The sequence below is a fragment of the Mustelus asterias genome, chromosome 9 (genome assembly GCF_964213995.1).
Source record: "Mustelus asterias chromosome 9, sMusAst1.hap1.1, whole genome shotgun sequence".
NCBI classification, from domain to species: Eukaryota; Metazoa; Chordata; class Chondrichthyes; order Carcharhiniformes; family Triakidae; genus Mustelus; species Mustelus asterias.
Window position 1 is genome coordinate 110881044 of NC_135809.1, and position 14434 is coordinate 110895477.

The 14434-nt window shown below is 48.2% G+C and overlaps 1 protein-coding gene across 2 annotated transcripts in view; it reads right to left on the reverse strand.

Annotated features, from left to right (window-relative positions):
- The window catches only part of LOC144498925 (ras association domain-containing protein 8-like), a 52460-nt gene that overhangs the window by 12138 nt on the left and 25888 nt on the right, over positions 1-14434 (reverse strand). For both annotated transcript variants that reach the window (XM_078220839.1, XM_078220838.1), the window contains exons 2-3: positions 6034-6187; positions 724-1628 (exon numbers count right to left, since the gene is read on the reverse strand). In XM_078220839.1, the coding sequence (XP_078076965.1) occupies positions 724-1628; positions 6034-6160 (1032 nt within the window). In that variant the 5' untranslated portion in view covers positions 6161-6187. The remainder of the gene's footprint in view (positions 1-723; positions 1629-6033; positions 6188-14434) is intronic.

Below are 14434 nucleotides of genomic sequence, written 5' to 3' on the forward strand. Positions count from 1 at the left end.
GAGAGACTGAAGAAACTCGAGTGGTTTTCCTTACAGCACAAAGGGGAGATTTAATTAATAATTGTGGAGAGGGCGTTTCCACTAGTGGGAGAGACTAGAACTCGAGGGCACAATCTGAGTGAAGGGACACTCCTTTAAAACTGAGATGGAGGAAGAATTTCTTCAGCCAGAGGGTGGTAAATCTGTGGAACTCATTGCCACGGAGGGCTGTGGAGGCCGGGTCATTGAGTGTCTTGAAGACAAGAGATAGATAGGTTCTTGATTAATAAGGGGATCAAGGGTTATGGGGAGAAGGCAGAAGAACGGGGATGAGAATCACATCAGCCATGGTTGAATGGCGGAGCAGACGCAATGGGCCGAATGGCCTAATTGGATAGAGTGACTAAGGAGAAACTGTTTCCTGTGGCTGGGGTGGGGGAAGAGAAATCAGAGGTCACAGATTTCAGGTAATAGGGAAAAGTTCGGAGGAGGAGTTCGAAGGAAACTTTTTTTCCATAAACGCAGCAAGTTGTGATCTGGAACGCATTCCCTGAAAGGGTATGGGAACAAATTCAGTAATAAATTCCAAATGGATAACTATTCGGAGGGAAGCTGTTGGAAAAAGTAGGTCAAGTGTGACTAATTGTATAGCTTTCGGAAAGATGGCATTGGCATGATGGACCAAATGGCCTCCTTCTGCAGTGTATGATTCTATGCACTATGCCCCCACAGGATTAATCTCACCTGCAATCTTCTGTCTGCTTCCTCTAACGTCCTCCCTACTTCAGAGATGGATGTCTGTATTTGCTGGTTCTGCTGGGTTTTTGCTTCGATCTCTGCCCTCACTCGGTCGATGGCCTCCCTCGTGTTGGTGTGACTCGCCCTTTGAGAGGTCTTCAGCCTCCGCACTCGCTCGCCCTCCTCCTGCAGGATCTCCCTGTCCAAGAGGGCAGTCCTGCTGCTAATCTCGTGCAGCCTCTGCATGTTCTCCCTGAAGCTTTGCTTCAGTTTGTTCAGGTGTCGCTGCAGCTCCTTCTCTCGCTCCTTCTCCAGCTGCAGTTCCCGCTCCCAGAACTGTTCCTCCTCCAGTTCCTCCTCGTTCCTCATGATCACCTGCTCCAGCTGCACCAGATGCTTCTCAAATTCGGGAATGCCGGGCTGTTCCCAGGATTTTATCTGGCAGTCGAAGGATTCGTGTTGGGCGGAGACAGAGTTCAGCTTCTCCTGCTGAATTAGTATCAGTTTAAAGAGATCTTCCTTGCTCGCTGGAGGCTTGGAGACCTTGTCTTGGCCCTCCGCGTCGCTTAGCTTCTTCCCCCGCCATTTGTTCTGGACAGCGAGATTGGGAGCTCCCAGCGCCCCCCCTGTGAAGGTCAGGGATTTCTTCGGCTCGCGCCGTTTTGAGAGCTCGGGATTGGTGGGATTAGCAGGGAACAGGGCAGTCCGGCTGAGGGAAGGTTCCGGAGTTTGGGCCCCGTTGCTCGAGATCGGTCTCTCGGAGTGAGTGGAGCCCGTGCGGCGTAATAGAAATCGAACGTCATTGGCATACTGCCCACACTTGGCCAACAATCGCAGTGGGCACTCATTGGCCAGAAGCTGGTGTTCACTATCGCGCAGTTTCTGAATCAACACGTAGCGGCCGGTCTGACCTGCAAGGGGAGCAAGGGTCAAATGTCAGAGTTCAAATCAATGTTGTTAAGAGGAGTGCAAGGAGAGGGGGACAGAGAGCCTTCCTCCAGCAACAAGCCCAAAGTCTCCAGGAAATAAAGGTGTGGACTGTTCTCCTCACAACAGCGAGGGTCAAGAGGAGATTTATTGACTAGAGGTGTTCACAGGGTCTTATTGTCCATTGAGCCCATGCCAGCTTGCTGTCGGGCATTCCATTCCCCCACTCTATCCCCAGAGCCTGCAAGTTCATTTACCTTCCACTGCCCATCCAATTGCCTTTTGAAATCACTCATTGTCTCTGCTTCCAGCAGCCTCCTGACTTTCGTTCAGGTTATTACCACCCACTGTGCAGAATAGTTCTCCCTCACATTCCCCTTTCATCCCCTGCCCAAAATCTGAACCATGTCCCCTAGTCCTTGTACCATCGACCAACAGGAACAGCTTTTCCTCGTCTCCTTCACCCAAACCTTTAACAGTCTTGTACACCTCTATTAAATCTCCCTTTGCTCCAAGCAGAACCTCAGCTTCTCCAACCTAATCTCGAGGCTAAAATATCTCATCCTCGAACCATTCTGGTAAATCTCTGCTGCACCCTCTCAAGGATCACCAACCCTTTGTCATTTAATCTTGCTGCCCTCCACCCAACGGGTTGACTAATGTCCTTTCAGGAACAAAACCTACCACGTCTTGGACGTCGACGCAGTCTAAATGGGCCGAATGGCCTCCTTCTGCACTGTAAGGATTCTATGATATGTAACTCCAATCCCACGCCAACATGGTGGGCTCTTAACTTCCCTCTGAACTCACCTGGCAAGTCATTCAGTTGCATTCTAATGGGAGCATTCTAACAAGAGATGGAAAATAAACGTGGGCTTTGCCAACGATGCTCACATCCCAAGAATGAAAAATAATCTTAAAATCCAAGATTGAGATCTTTTCTAACTCACTGACTGGGTGACTCTAGGGAGCTCAGTTCAGAGTAGAAGTATTTGCCGGCTGCTGATTTGTGACCCAATGCTTATCATTCTCCTGCCTTGTCTTTTTGTCTGCTGGTGAAAGGTTCTCTTGCTATGCGAGAATAGTCACAAAACAGCAATGTAACAGTGAAATTGGTTGAATGTAACACAATCAGCAAGGCTACTCAATGTCCTGATATCACATCTTGAGACACCAGCTAGCGGAATCATTCAACAAACTTCACGTCTGTGGCTTAAAGAATTGAATCATTAACACTGGTCTCGCAGGGCTTTAGGCAGGACAACATCCAACATCCACGGATAGCGTGTCCGCCAGAATTGCAAGATCACACGAGCGGTTTTCTACCATAGTTACAGGCCTAACTTTACTAATCCATGGCCTCACCTCTCACTATCTCTGCAAACTCCTCCAGTTCCACAACCCTCACAATAACAGCACCTCATGAATTCCAGCCTCCTGAGTGTCCCGGATTTTAACACCTCCACTATCCGTGGCTGTGCCTTCAGCTGCCTGGTCTCAAACCAAAAAGTTAAACGAATGCCCAACATGAACATCACAGAACCTGATTTTTAAACTAACCCAGAGTCCCTAAGAGCGGCACGATGGCACAGTGGCTAGCACTGCTGTCTCACAGCACCAGGCACCCGGGTTCGATTCTGGCCTTGGGGCTACCGTCTGTGCAGAGTCAGCACGTTCTCCCCGTGTCTGCGTGGGTTTCCTCCGGGTGCTCCGGTTTCCTCCCACAGTCCAAAGATGTGTGTTTTAGGTGGATTGTCCGTGGTAAATTGCCCCTTAGTGTCCCAGGATGTGTGGGTTGGAGGGTTACTGGGGTAAATACATGGGGTTATGGAGATAGGGCTTGGGCAAAATACTCTGTCAGAGAGTCGGTGCGGACTTGATGGGCTGAATGGCCTCCTTCTGCACTGTAGGGATTCTATGATTCTAAATAAAAGCAAATTACTGCAGATGCTGGAATCTGAAACCAAAAAAGGGAAAATGCTGGAAAATCTCAGCAGGTCTGGCAGCATCTGTAAGGAGAGAAAAGAGCTGATGTTTCGAGTCCAGATGACCCTTTGTCAATTTATACTGCAGGGTGAGGGAATGAAAGATGAGTCATAGCCACAGAAACCAGGGGAAAAGGCTGCTAATGGCAGCCCATAGAGAGAATAAAGGGTGTGAATGGCCAAATGGCAGAGAAGCTGTAAACTGTGACAGATGAAGATGTTGGGTGAGGGGGGGGGGGGGAGAAGATGGGACAGAGGTAGAATGTAGAAAGGGGAAGTGGGGAGGAGAAAAGTTAAGGGAAGGGGGATAAGGTAGGGGGAAGAAAAATGAAGAAAGACAAAAAAAGAAATAAAAAGGTAGAGAACAGGAAAAATGAAATAAAATGAAAACAAAAGGGGGTGGAGATGGGGGGAGACCAAATAATCTGAAGTTGTTGAATTTGATGTTGAGACTGGAAGGCTGTAAAGTGCCCAGCCGGAAGATGAGATGCTGTTCCCCCAGTCTCCAATATCTCCCATTTTCTCTGCCTTTTAAGCTTTGACAAAAGGGTCATCTGGACTCGAAACGTCAGCTCTTTTCTCTCCTTACAGATGCTGCCAGACCTGCTGAGATTTTCCAACATTTTCTCTTTTGGTCTATGATTCTAAATGTAGAATGGCTGAGTGATAATGTATCTGTTTCTCCATTACTGAGGAGCTGGAGTCTCTGAGTGTGTGGGGGTGGGTGGGTGGATGAAGCTACCAGCCTCTGTCCCACACTCCATACAAACCTCACTCACCCATCCATAAGTGTGAGGAATTTTCCCTCCAAGCAGCCCGTTCCAAGTGGAAGGAATTGACATTATATCGGATAATGAGGCAAAATACTGCAGATGCTGAAATTTAAACAGAAAATACCGGAAAGACTGAGCAGCAACTTGAAGTGTTAACTCTCTCTCCCTCCACAGATGCTGCCAGACCTGCTGAGTCTTTCCAGCATTTTCTGTTTTTATATTTGAATAATAGTCTATTTTTCCCCACTGATGTGGTAATAAGAAGAACGTGAAGCAGTACCCAATAGAAACAATAGTGTGGCTTCATTTTGCATATTTAACAGAGTACAATGTCCCAGAGTGGGCAGTGTTGTCAAACAGAGTGGTTCACAGAGAATTCCAGAGCTTGGGATCCAGGCAGCTGAAGGTATGGCTGTCAATGATGGAGCCATTCAAATCAGGGACGCTCAAGAGGCCAGCTTTCACAGTTGTCAAGTTGCGGCCCATCGCTCACTCACTCCACCCTTCCTGACCTCGTGACCCCACACTATACCCTTCTTGACCCCTGACCTGTTGCGGATTTGAGCATTCTAACATCTGACCCAGTGGGCGGGATTTTACAGTCTCACTCTCCCGAAACTATAAAACCCCACCCGAGGTCAATGGATCTTTCCACGTTCCGGGGCATTGGGTTTAAAAATTGGCGAGTCATGTTGCCGCTTTATAGAACCTTAGTTAGGCCGCACTTGGAATATAGTGTTCAATTCTGGTCGCCACACTACCAGAAGGATGTGGAGGCTTCGGAGAGGGTACAGAAAAGATGTACCAGGATGTTGCCTGGTATGGAGGGCATTATCTATGAGGAGAGGTTGGAGAAACTTGGTTTGTTCTCACTGGAATGACGGAGGTTGAGGGGAGACCTGATAGAAGTCTTATGAGGGGCATGGACAGAGTGGATAGTCAGAAGCTTTTTCCTAGGGTGGAAGAGTCAATTATCAGGGGGCATAGGTTTAAGGTGCGAGGGGCAAGGTTTAAAGGAGATGTACGAGGCAAGTTTTGTTTTTAAACAGAGGGTGGTGGGTGCCTGGAACTCGCTGCCTGGAGAGGTAGTGGAAGCAGATACGATAGTGAGTTTTAAGGGGTGTCTGGACAAATACACGAATAGGATGGGAATAGAGGGATACAATCCCCGGAAGGGTAGGGGGTTTTAGTTCAGTCGGGCAGCATGGTCAGTGCAGGCTTGGAGGGCCGAAGGGCCTGTTCCTGTGCTGTAATTGTTTTTGTTCCGCCCCCCTGCCGGCTCAGATTCCCGTGGCGGGCAGGGCAGTAAAATTCCAGCCCGTTACTCTGGCCTGTTCCTTGCCCAAATGACAGTCTTTTCCAGTGGCAGAGTTGGCAGTAATGGCACCAGAATCTCTGTCTTATCGAATCCCAACTCTCCACCCTATTGCCCCAGTGCAACCCCTTCTATTGGATTCAAAACTCATCTCACCCCAGTCCCCCATTCCCTTGTCCCAACTCCCCCATCTCCATTCCCTCATCCCAATCTCCCATTTCCTCATCCCCATTGCCTCATCATAATCCCACCATCTCCATTCCTCCCATCCCAAACCCCCTGGCCCTGTTCCATCCCAGTTAATCCGGGCACTCACCTATGGCCTGTGCCAGGGCGATCACCACCTCCTGGCAGGTAGTCTCCTCAGTGACTCCACACACCACACGCTGGACTCCATCCACCCAAACCTTTAATTCCATCGCTGCGCAGCTCGTTCCTGGCATCGAGTGACCCAGTCAGTGTGGAGACAGCTCTGAAACAGAGAGACCAGGTCCCATTTCAACACACACAACAAAATAATGACACCGAATGTACATTTTCCTCTTTAATTAAACGTTCTGTCCTCTTCCCGAAGACGGACTGGTGCATGGAGCCACAGGCCGTTGTCGCTTCATTAGTCTAATCAGTCAGAATGGATTACAAAATGACAATTTATATTAATAAAGCGTCTTTAAAATAATAAAACACCCCGTGACACTTCACAAGAACATTTTTAAACACAGTATGCCGCTGAGCTACACAAGGCAATAATAGGTCAGATGATCAAAAGCTTGATCAAAGAGTTGTCGCTGTTCCAGCATGGGAGGCATTATCACAACATGTAATCCTGTCCTCAACCCAAAGCCCCAAAATAACAACTTGCATTTTCATAGCACCTTTTGACACCTCAGGATATCCCAAAACCCTTTCTGGCCAATGGAGGAACAGCAGCAGCTCGCTTCTGCACAGTCACGTGATCACGATCAAGCAATTCATCTTTTTCAGAGATTATGGCTGAGATAAATTGGGAGAGGAGAGTGTGCAGCGGGACCTGGGTGTCCTTGTGCACCAGTCGCTGAAGGTAAGCATGCAGGTGGTAAAGGCGGCAAATGGCATGTTGGCCTTCATTGCGAGAGGTTTTGAGTACAGAAGCAGGGATGTGTTGTTGCAATTATACAGGTCCTTGGTGAGGCCACACCGCGAGTATTGTGTGCAGTTTTGGTCTCCTTTTTGGAGGAAGGATGTTCTTGCTCTCGAGGGAGTGCAGCAAAGGTTTATCAGCCTGATTCCAGGGATGGCGGGACTGATGTACGAGGAGAGATTGACTAGGTTAGGATTGTTTTCACTGGAGTTCAGACAAATGAGGGGGGGGGGGATCTCAGAGACTTATACAATTCTAACAGGACTAGACAGGGTAGATGCAGGAAGGATGTTCCCGAAGGTGGGAGTGTCCAGAACCAAGGGTCACAATCGGAGGATACAGGATAGACCATTTAGGACGGAGATGGAGACATTTCTTCACCCAGAGTGTCGAGTCTGTGGAATTAATCACCACAGGAAGTAGTTGATGCCAAAACATTCAATTTTTTCAAGAGGCGGCTGGATATAGCATTTGGGGAGAATGGGGTGAAAGGTTATGGGGAGAAAGCAGGATCAGGCTATTGAGTTGGACGATCAGCCATGATCGTAATGAATGGCAGAGCAGGCTCGAAGGGCCTAATGGCCTCCTCCTGTTCCTATCTTTAATGTTTCTATAATTATTGACCAAGGACATTCCTGTTCTTCAAGATCCACGTAAAATGGCAGGTGCTGTTTGGTTTAATGTCTTATCTGAAAGAGTGCGGTGCTCCCTCAGTACTACCTCTCTGACAATGCAGCACTCCCTCAATATTGTCCTTTGGACATTGTTGTGCTCCCTCAGAACGGTCCCTCTGACAGCGCACCACTTCCTGGGTCTAACTCAGTACGGAGTCACATAAACGTCACGCCAGAACTTCCATCGGTAACACTTCAGTTAACATTAGCACTGACTATTCCTCCCCGTAAGAGATATATGGTGAAAGTCACCCATTGAGCAGAAATCAAACTGGACCAGCCATATAAATACTGTGGTTACAAAAGCAAGTCAGAGACTGAGAGTTCTGCAGCAGGTAGCTTACCTCCTGACTCCTCAAAGCCTGTCCACCACCTGCAAGGCACTAGTCAGTGTGATGGAATACTTTCCACTTGCCTGGATAAGTGTAGCTCCAACAACACAAGATGCTTGACCCAATCCAGGGCAAAGCAACACACTTGATCAGCACCTCAACAATCACTTCAAACATTCAATCCCCCCACCACTGGTGCACAATGAGAGCTGCGTGTACCGTACAGAAGATGCACTGCAGCAACTTGCCAGTTCTCATTTGACAACACCTCCCAAACATATGACTTCTGGCATCGAGATGGGCAAGGACCACAGATGCATGGAAACACCACCACCTCCTGCAAGTTTCCCTCCAGGTCACACATCATCCCAAGTTGTAGTGGCATAGTGGGTAGCACAGCTGTCTCACAGCGCCGGGGACCTGGGTTCAATTCCGGTCTCGGGTGACTGTGTGTGGTTGGTGCAGACTCAATGGGCCAAATGGCCTCCTTCTGCACTGTATGATCTTCTATAATCTCCCCGTGTCTGCATGGGTTTCCTCCGAGTGCTCTGGTTTCCTCCCACAGTTCAAAGATGTGCGGGTTGGGTTGATTGGCCAGGCTAAATTGACCCTTGGTGTCAGGGAGATTATTGGGGTAAATACATGCGGTTACAAGGATAGGGCCTGGGTGGGATTGTTGTTAGTGCAGGCTCAGTGGGCCGAATGGTCTCCTCCTGCACTGTAGGGATTCTATGATATATCACTGTTCCTAGGTCAAAATCCCAGAACTCCCTTCCGAACAGCAACTGCAGGTGGACCGACAACACTGAACCACAGCAGTTTAAGACGACTCAACACCACCTTCTGAAGGGCAATTAGGGATGGGCAACAACTGCTGGCCTTGCCAGTGACGCCCACATCCCATGGAAGAATTTAAAAAACTGCGTTGTATGTTTTGTAGATTTACATCAATGACATCTGTAATATTGTTGTATCAATCCAGTATGATCTAGGTTTACACCCCAGTTATTTGAATGCAATTTAACATACTTTACTTCCATTGTTTCAAACCTTTGGGAGACACACGACATAACAGTGTCTCTATTTAATCCAACCATGCCCATTTAGATGTCACCCCGTCATTATAAAAGATCATACAGTGCAGAAGGAGGTCATTTGGCCCATTGAGTCTGCACCAATCACAATCCCACCCACTCCCTATCCCCTTGACCCCATGTAATTACCCTGCTAGTCCCCTGACACTAAACGGGTAAGTTAGCACATCCAATCCACCTAATCTGCACATCTTTGGACTGCGGGAGGAAACCGGAGCACCCGGGGGAAACCCACGCAGACATGGGGAGAATGTGCGAACTCCACACAGACAGTGACCCGAGGTTGGAATTGAACCCGGGTCCCTGGCGCTGTAAGGCAGCGGTGCTAACCACTGCGCCACCGTACCGCCCAAAGCTATAGTAGTAATAGTTACAATGGGTTACTTTGGGTTCAGGAGTACAGTGGGTCTATTCCCGGTAACACAGCATGCCCTGATGTTTTTTGCTTTCCTCCATCCACAGAGTCCGTGGGGAACACAATCCCACCAACAAGGAGTGCCCCACTGCCAATTCAGACTCAAATGATTGTTAAGTGACTGTGGGCCACTCAGTAGGAAGTCCCCTCAGAGAGCTGCTGGCCGATCCCCTCAATTTTGTGCTCCTCCCATCCACCTAAGTGGGGAGAGTTTAAAATGCTGGCCCATGGGTTCAAAACACATCACGACAGTTTTGAGAAAATAAATTCAGGTTAAACAATCTAAAATAAACCAACTGGAACCACTAAAAGTATGAAGCTGTCAGGTTGATGTCAAAACTAATTGGTTCAATTGAGAAGGAAATCTGCCATCTTTAGCTGCTTAGGCCTACATATGGGTCTCCCCAAGATATTAGAGGAGGCGATGGCCTAGTGGTATTATTGCTGAACTAGAAATCCAGAAACTCAGCTAATGTTCTGGGGACCCGGGTTCGAATCCCGCCATGACAGAAGGTGGAATTTGAATTCAATACTAAAAAAAAAATCTGGAATTAAGAATCTACTGATGACCATGAAACCATTGTCAATTGTTGGAAAAACCCATCTGGTTCACTGATGCTCTTTAGGGAAGGAAATCTGCCGTCCTTACCTATCTGGCCTACAATGGACTCCAGAGCCACAGTAGTGTGGTTGACTCTCAACTGCCCTCAGAACAAAGGCAACTATGGATGGGCAATAAATGTTGGTCAGAGATGCTCATGTCCCACAAGTTAATAAAAAACATGACTCAAGACCCATAGCAAAGTGATTCTTAACTGCTCCATGAAATAGCTGAGTAAGACACTCAGTTGTATCAACCTCAATAAGAAGGCCCACTACCATCTTCTCTGGGCTATAAGTGCTGGCCCAACAGTGACTCCCACATCCTGAGGATGAATTCAAGCAAATGGAAGAAGATTCTGTTAAATTGCACGCAAATACCTGTAACTAGCACTATATAATCTCAACCATATTCCCCTTACAGAAGTGTACATTAGGGGATTTTTACAGTAATTTTATTGCAGTGTTGATGCAAGTCTACTTGTGACACTAATAAATAAACTTTAAACATTGCCTCATCTCAGTCATCACACATCCCCAGGCTCATATCAGGAAGACCTGGGCGGCACCGTAGCACAGTGGTTAGCACTGCTGCTTCACAGTTCCAGGGACCTGGGTTCGAATCTCGTCTCGGGTTGCTGTCTGTGTGGAGTTTGCACATTCTCCCTGTGTCTGCATGGGTTTCTCCGGGTGCTCCAGTTTCCTCCCACAGTCCAAAGATGTGCGGGCTCGGTTGATTGGCCATTCTAAATTGCCCCTTAGTGTCCCGGGATGCATAGGTTAGAGGGGTTGGTGGGTAAATATGTAGGGATATGTGGATGGGGCCTAGGTGGGATTGTGGTTGGTGCAGACTCGATGGGCCGAATGGCCTCTTTTTGCACTGTAGGATTCTATAGTCTGTGCAATCTTTCCCCATTTTGGGTTCACTTTTAAGCTAATAAATAATCCAGACAAATTCTCCTCTGCAATCCACTCCCTCTCACTAATGCACAACTGGACAACTAGTGAGAAACAGCAAGTGGAAGGCACCAGGATCACTAGTTAGTGGGATTAACAGGAACGGTGAAACCTGCTCCATTAAAAAAAGTATTTAAGATCATTGGTTAACAAAATCCAGGGGAAGATAAGATTTTTTTAAAATGCAGTCAGTTGTTGTGATCTGGAATGTGCTGCCTGAAAAGGCAGTGGAAGCAGATTCAACAGGAACTTTCAAAAGGGAGCTGGATAAATATTTGAAGAGGAAGATTTTGCAGGGCTAAGGGGAAAGAGAAGGGATAGCCCTTTCAGCACAATGGGCTGAATGGCTCCTTTCTGGGACAGAACTCTAATTAATTGCTTGTTTGTTAGGGGTTATAGGTGATCCCAGTAAAGCAGCCCAGAGCTGGAAAGAGAGACTGAGTGTTAGTGACATTGAATACTCTCAGTATTCCACCACGGTGCCTGGTGTTGTGACATTGGTTTGATTCCATGTGTCAACACAGTAGATAATTCACTGGGAACATTCACCTTCTTAGATTCCAGTGACAGGGAGAGTTTGAGCTTCGTGTTTGCAGCCTGAGATTAATTTCTAACAAGGCAGCTGGGTCTGGGTTTGCACAATCACTGGTTTATTTCTACATTATGTTGGCTGCGGAGCTCATACAGGGCAGTGTTTTCATGCTCCACTTGGACTGTCCCGCGTTGGAAGCTAAATGTGATCTGTGCTGTTTGCACGTAACACTGAGGTAGGGGTTGCCAACCCTCCAGGATTGGCCTGGAGACGTCAGGGTTTATATCTTAAACACTGCAGGCAAAATATGTAGAGGAGGGGATCATTTGGGGTGTTAAACAAGTGAGCTCTTCCGTTTATTAGTTACAAAAGCTGTGAAGACGGGATCAAAGGCTCTTTGACTGACATCCAATTGACTAATGAAGAGTTTGTTACCCAAATGGTCATGGGGACAGGGCCCCATGGAATTGTAGGTCAGCGAACAATGGTTGATCCTGGCCGATGGGTCATTGATAACAGAATTAGATGGCCGATTTCAGGAGCTTGGGAATAGGGGACACAGACGGATGTACTGGTCGACTGATTTAGGAAGCTTATTGATAGGGATGAGGATGGTTATGTCAGGTGACCAATGGCAGGTGCGTGGGGTCAGAACAGTTGGAGGTGGGAGATCACATTGAGGAAAGCTCGAGGAATACATTAACCAGAGTTGGCAACCCTATCTCTACTATCTTCCATTAGGGCAACAGGATATGCAGAACCAGGGACAGGCCCAGAAAATAGTTCAGTGCCTCAGTACTGCGCTTCTGACAGTGCAGTGCTCCCTCAGTACAGACTCTCTGACAGTGCAGCGCTCCCTCAGTACAGACTCTCTGACAGTGCAGCACTCCCTCAGTACTGCCCCTCTGACAGTGCAGCGCTCCCTCAGTACAGACTCTGACAGTGCAGCACTCCCTCAGCACTGCCCCTCTGACAGTGCAGCGCTCCTTCAGCACTGCCCCTCTGACAGTGCAGCACTCCCTCAGTACTGACCCTCTGACAGTGCAGCGCTCCCTCAGCACTGCCCCTCTGACAGTGCAGCGCTCCCTCAGTACTGACCCTCTGACAGTGCAGCACAAGTCTGCAGTTTGAGTTCAAGCCTCCAGGAATTGAACCCAAAATCATCTGATTCAGGCGCGAGTGGGAACAATAGAAACAGTGCTGGAAAAGCTGGCAGTACCTTTGGAGAGAGCATCAGTTAACGATTCCAGTCCATATGACTTTTCTTCAGTCATACGGACCAGAGACGTTAACTCTGCATCTCTCTCTGCAGCTGCTACCAGACCTGCTGAGATTTTCCAGCATTTTCTGTGTCAATTTCAGATTTCCAGCATCCGCAGCATTTTGCTTTTTATTCCGTCAGCAAGCTGACCGGTCTGAGCCGTTTCTGCTTCTTGTATCTGCAGTGTTAACAGTTCAGCTGCACAGGGAGCTGGCCTCAGTCCAGAACTGCTGGCTTTACAAAGAGCCCCTTCAGTTGCTGGTGAAATCTCGAGCCATCCCTCCATTAGATTAGCATCGCTCAGATAGCTGCCACCTCGCTGTCGCAGGGGCAGTGTTCAGCTGAATCCACCGTATGTCCCACACAATGAGGAGGGGGCCCGTTTGCCTCACTCTGCTTTTCAATGCTGGCTGCAAACACACTCCATTCGAGAGGGTTGCGCAGTCTTCGAGCTGGTGATTGATTAAGTGTTATTGGGGGCGGGTGGGGGAACTAAAGGCTGCAAAGCCACTGCCAGTCGCAGTGCAGCAGGTACGAAACAGCAAAGGACAGGTCACCACCATCCAGCTCTCCTGTCGAGCAAAGGTCAGAATTCTGCCTGCTGTCAGTCCCCAAAACCATCGACCAACTTACTTTCGTTCACAGGATGCAGGCAAAACACCATTTGCTTCTCATCCCCAGCTGCCCCGAGAGGTAGTGGCAGGGATGGCGGGACTGATGTACTATGTGGGGTTGACTAGGTTAGGATTGTTTTAGCTGGAGTTCAGACAAAAGTGGGGGTTCTCAGAGACTTATAAAATTCTAACAGGACTGGTCCGGGTAGATGCAGGGGGAATGGTGGGTGTGTCTAGAACCAGGGATCACAGTCTGAGGATTCGGGGTAGACCATTTAGGACGGAGATGAGGAGACATTTCTTCACCCAAAGAGTGGTGAGGCTGTGGAATTTATTACCACAGGAAGTAGTTGATGCCAAAACATTGAATGTATTCAAGAGGCGGCTGGATATAACACTTGGGGCGAATGGGATCAAAGGTTATGGGGAGAAAGCAGGATTAGGCTATTGAGTTGGACGATCAGCCATGATCGTAATGAATGGCGGGAGCAGGCCCGAAGGGCTGAATGGCCTCCTCCTGCTTCTATCTTCTATGTTTCTAGGTTTCCCCATCATGTGTTTAACTGATTGTTGGTCTTTCAGGTTTATCAGAAAAAACAACCTAGCACCTTCAACAGAGTAAGACATCACAAGGAGACGTCAGGACAGGTGACCAAAAGCTTTGTCAAGGGGGATGGGTTTCAAAGAGGGTCTTAAAGGAGGAAAAAGAGGCGGAGAGGGTTAGGGAGGGAATGTGCTTAGGCCTCAGGCTGCTGAAGGCCTGGCCACCAATGGTGAAGTGATTAAAATCAGAGAAGCTCCAACTGAGAGTCGGGGAGATATCTTGGGAGGGTCGCAAGGCTGGAGGTGGTTACGGAGATAGGGACAGGATTTCTATCCAGATTTTGGAGTGAGAGCAGGGACAACCAGGTAATTTGATTCTGCCGACCAAGGTGGGGTTAGTCCCATTCTGTCTGAGTCATTTTGCCGGTGGCTGGATCAGGAGCGGGACTGTTACCGACACAAGCAGAACGTTGCTGATTAAGATAATCGAATGGCCAATTATGGACATGGAATGGGGGCTAACTGGAATTTTTCAATCAATCAGTCTACAAGCCATCCGCACTGCCAGATACATT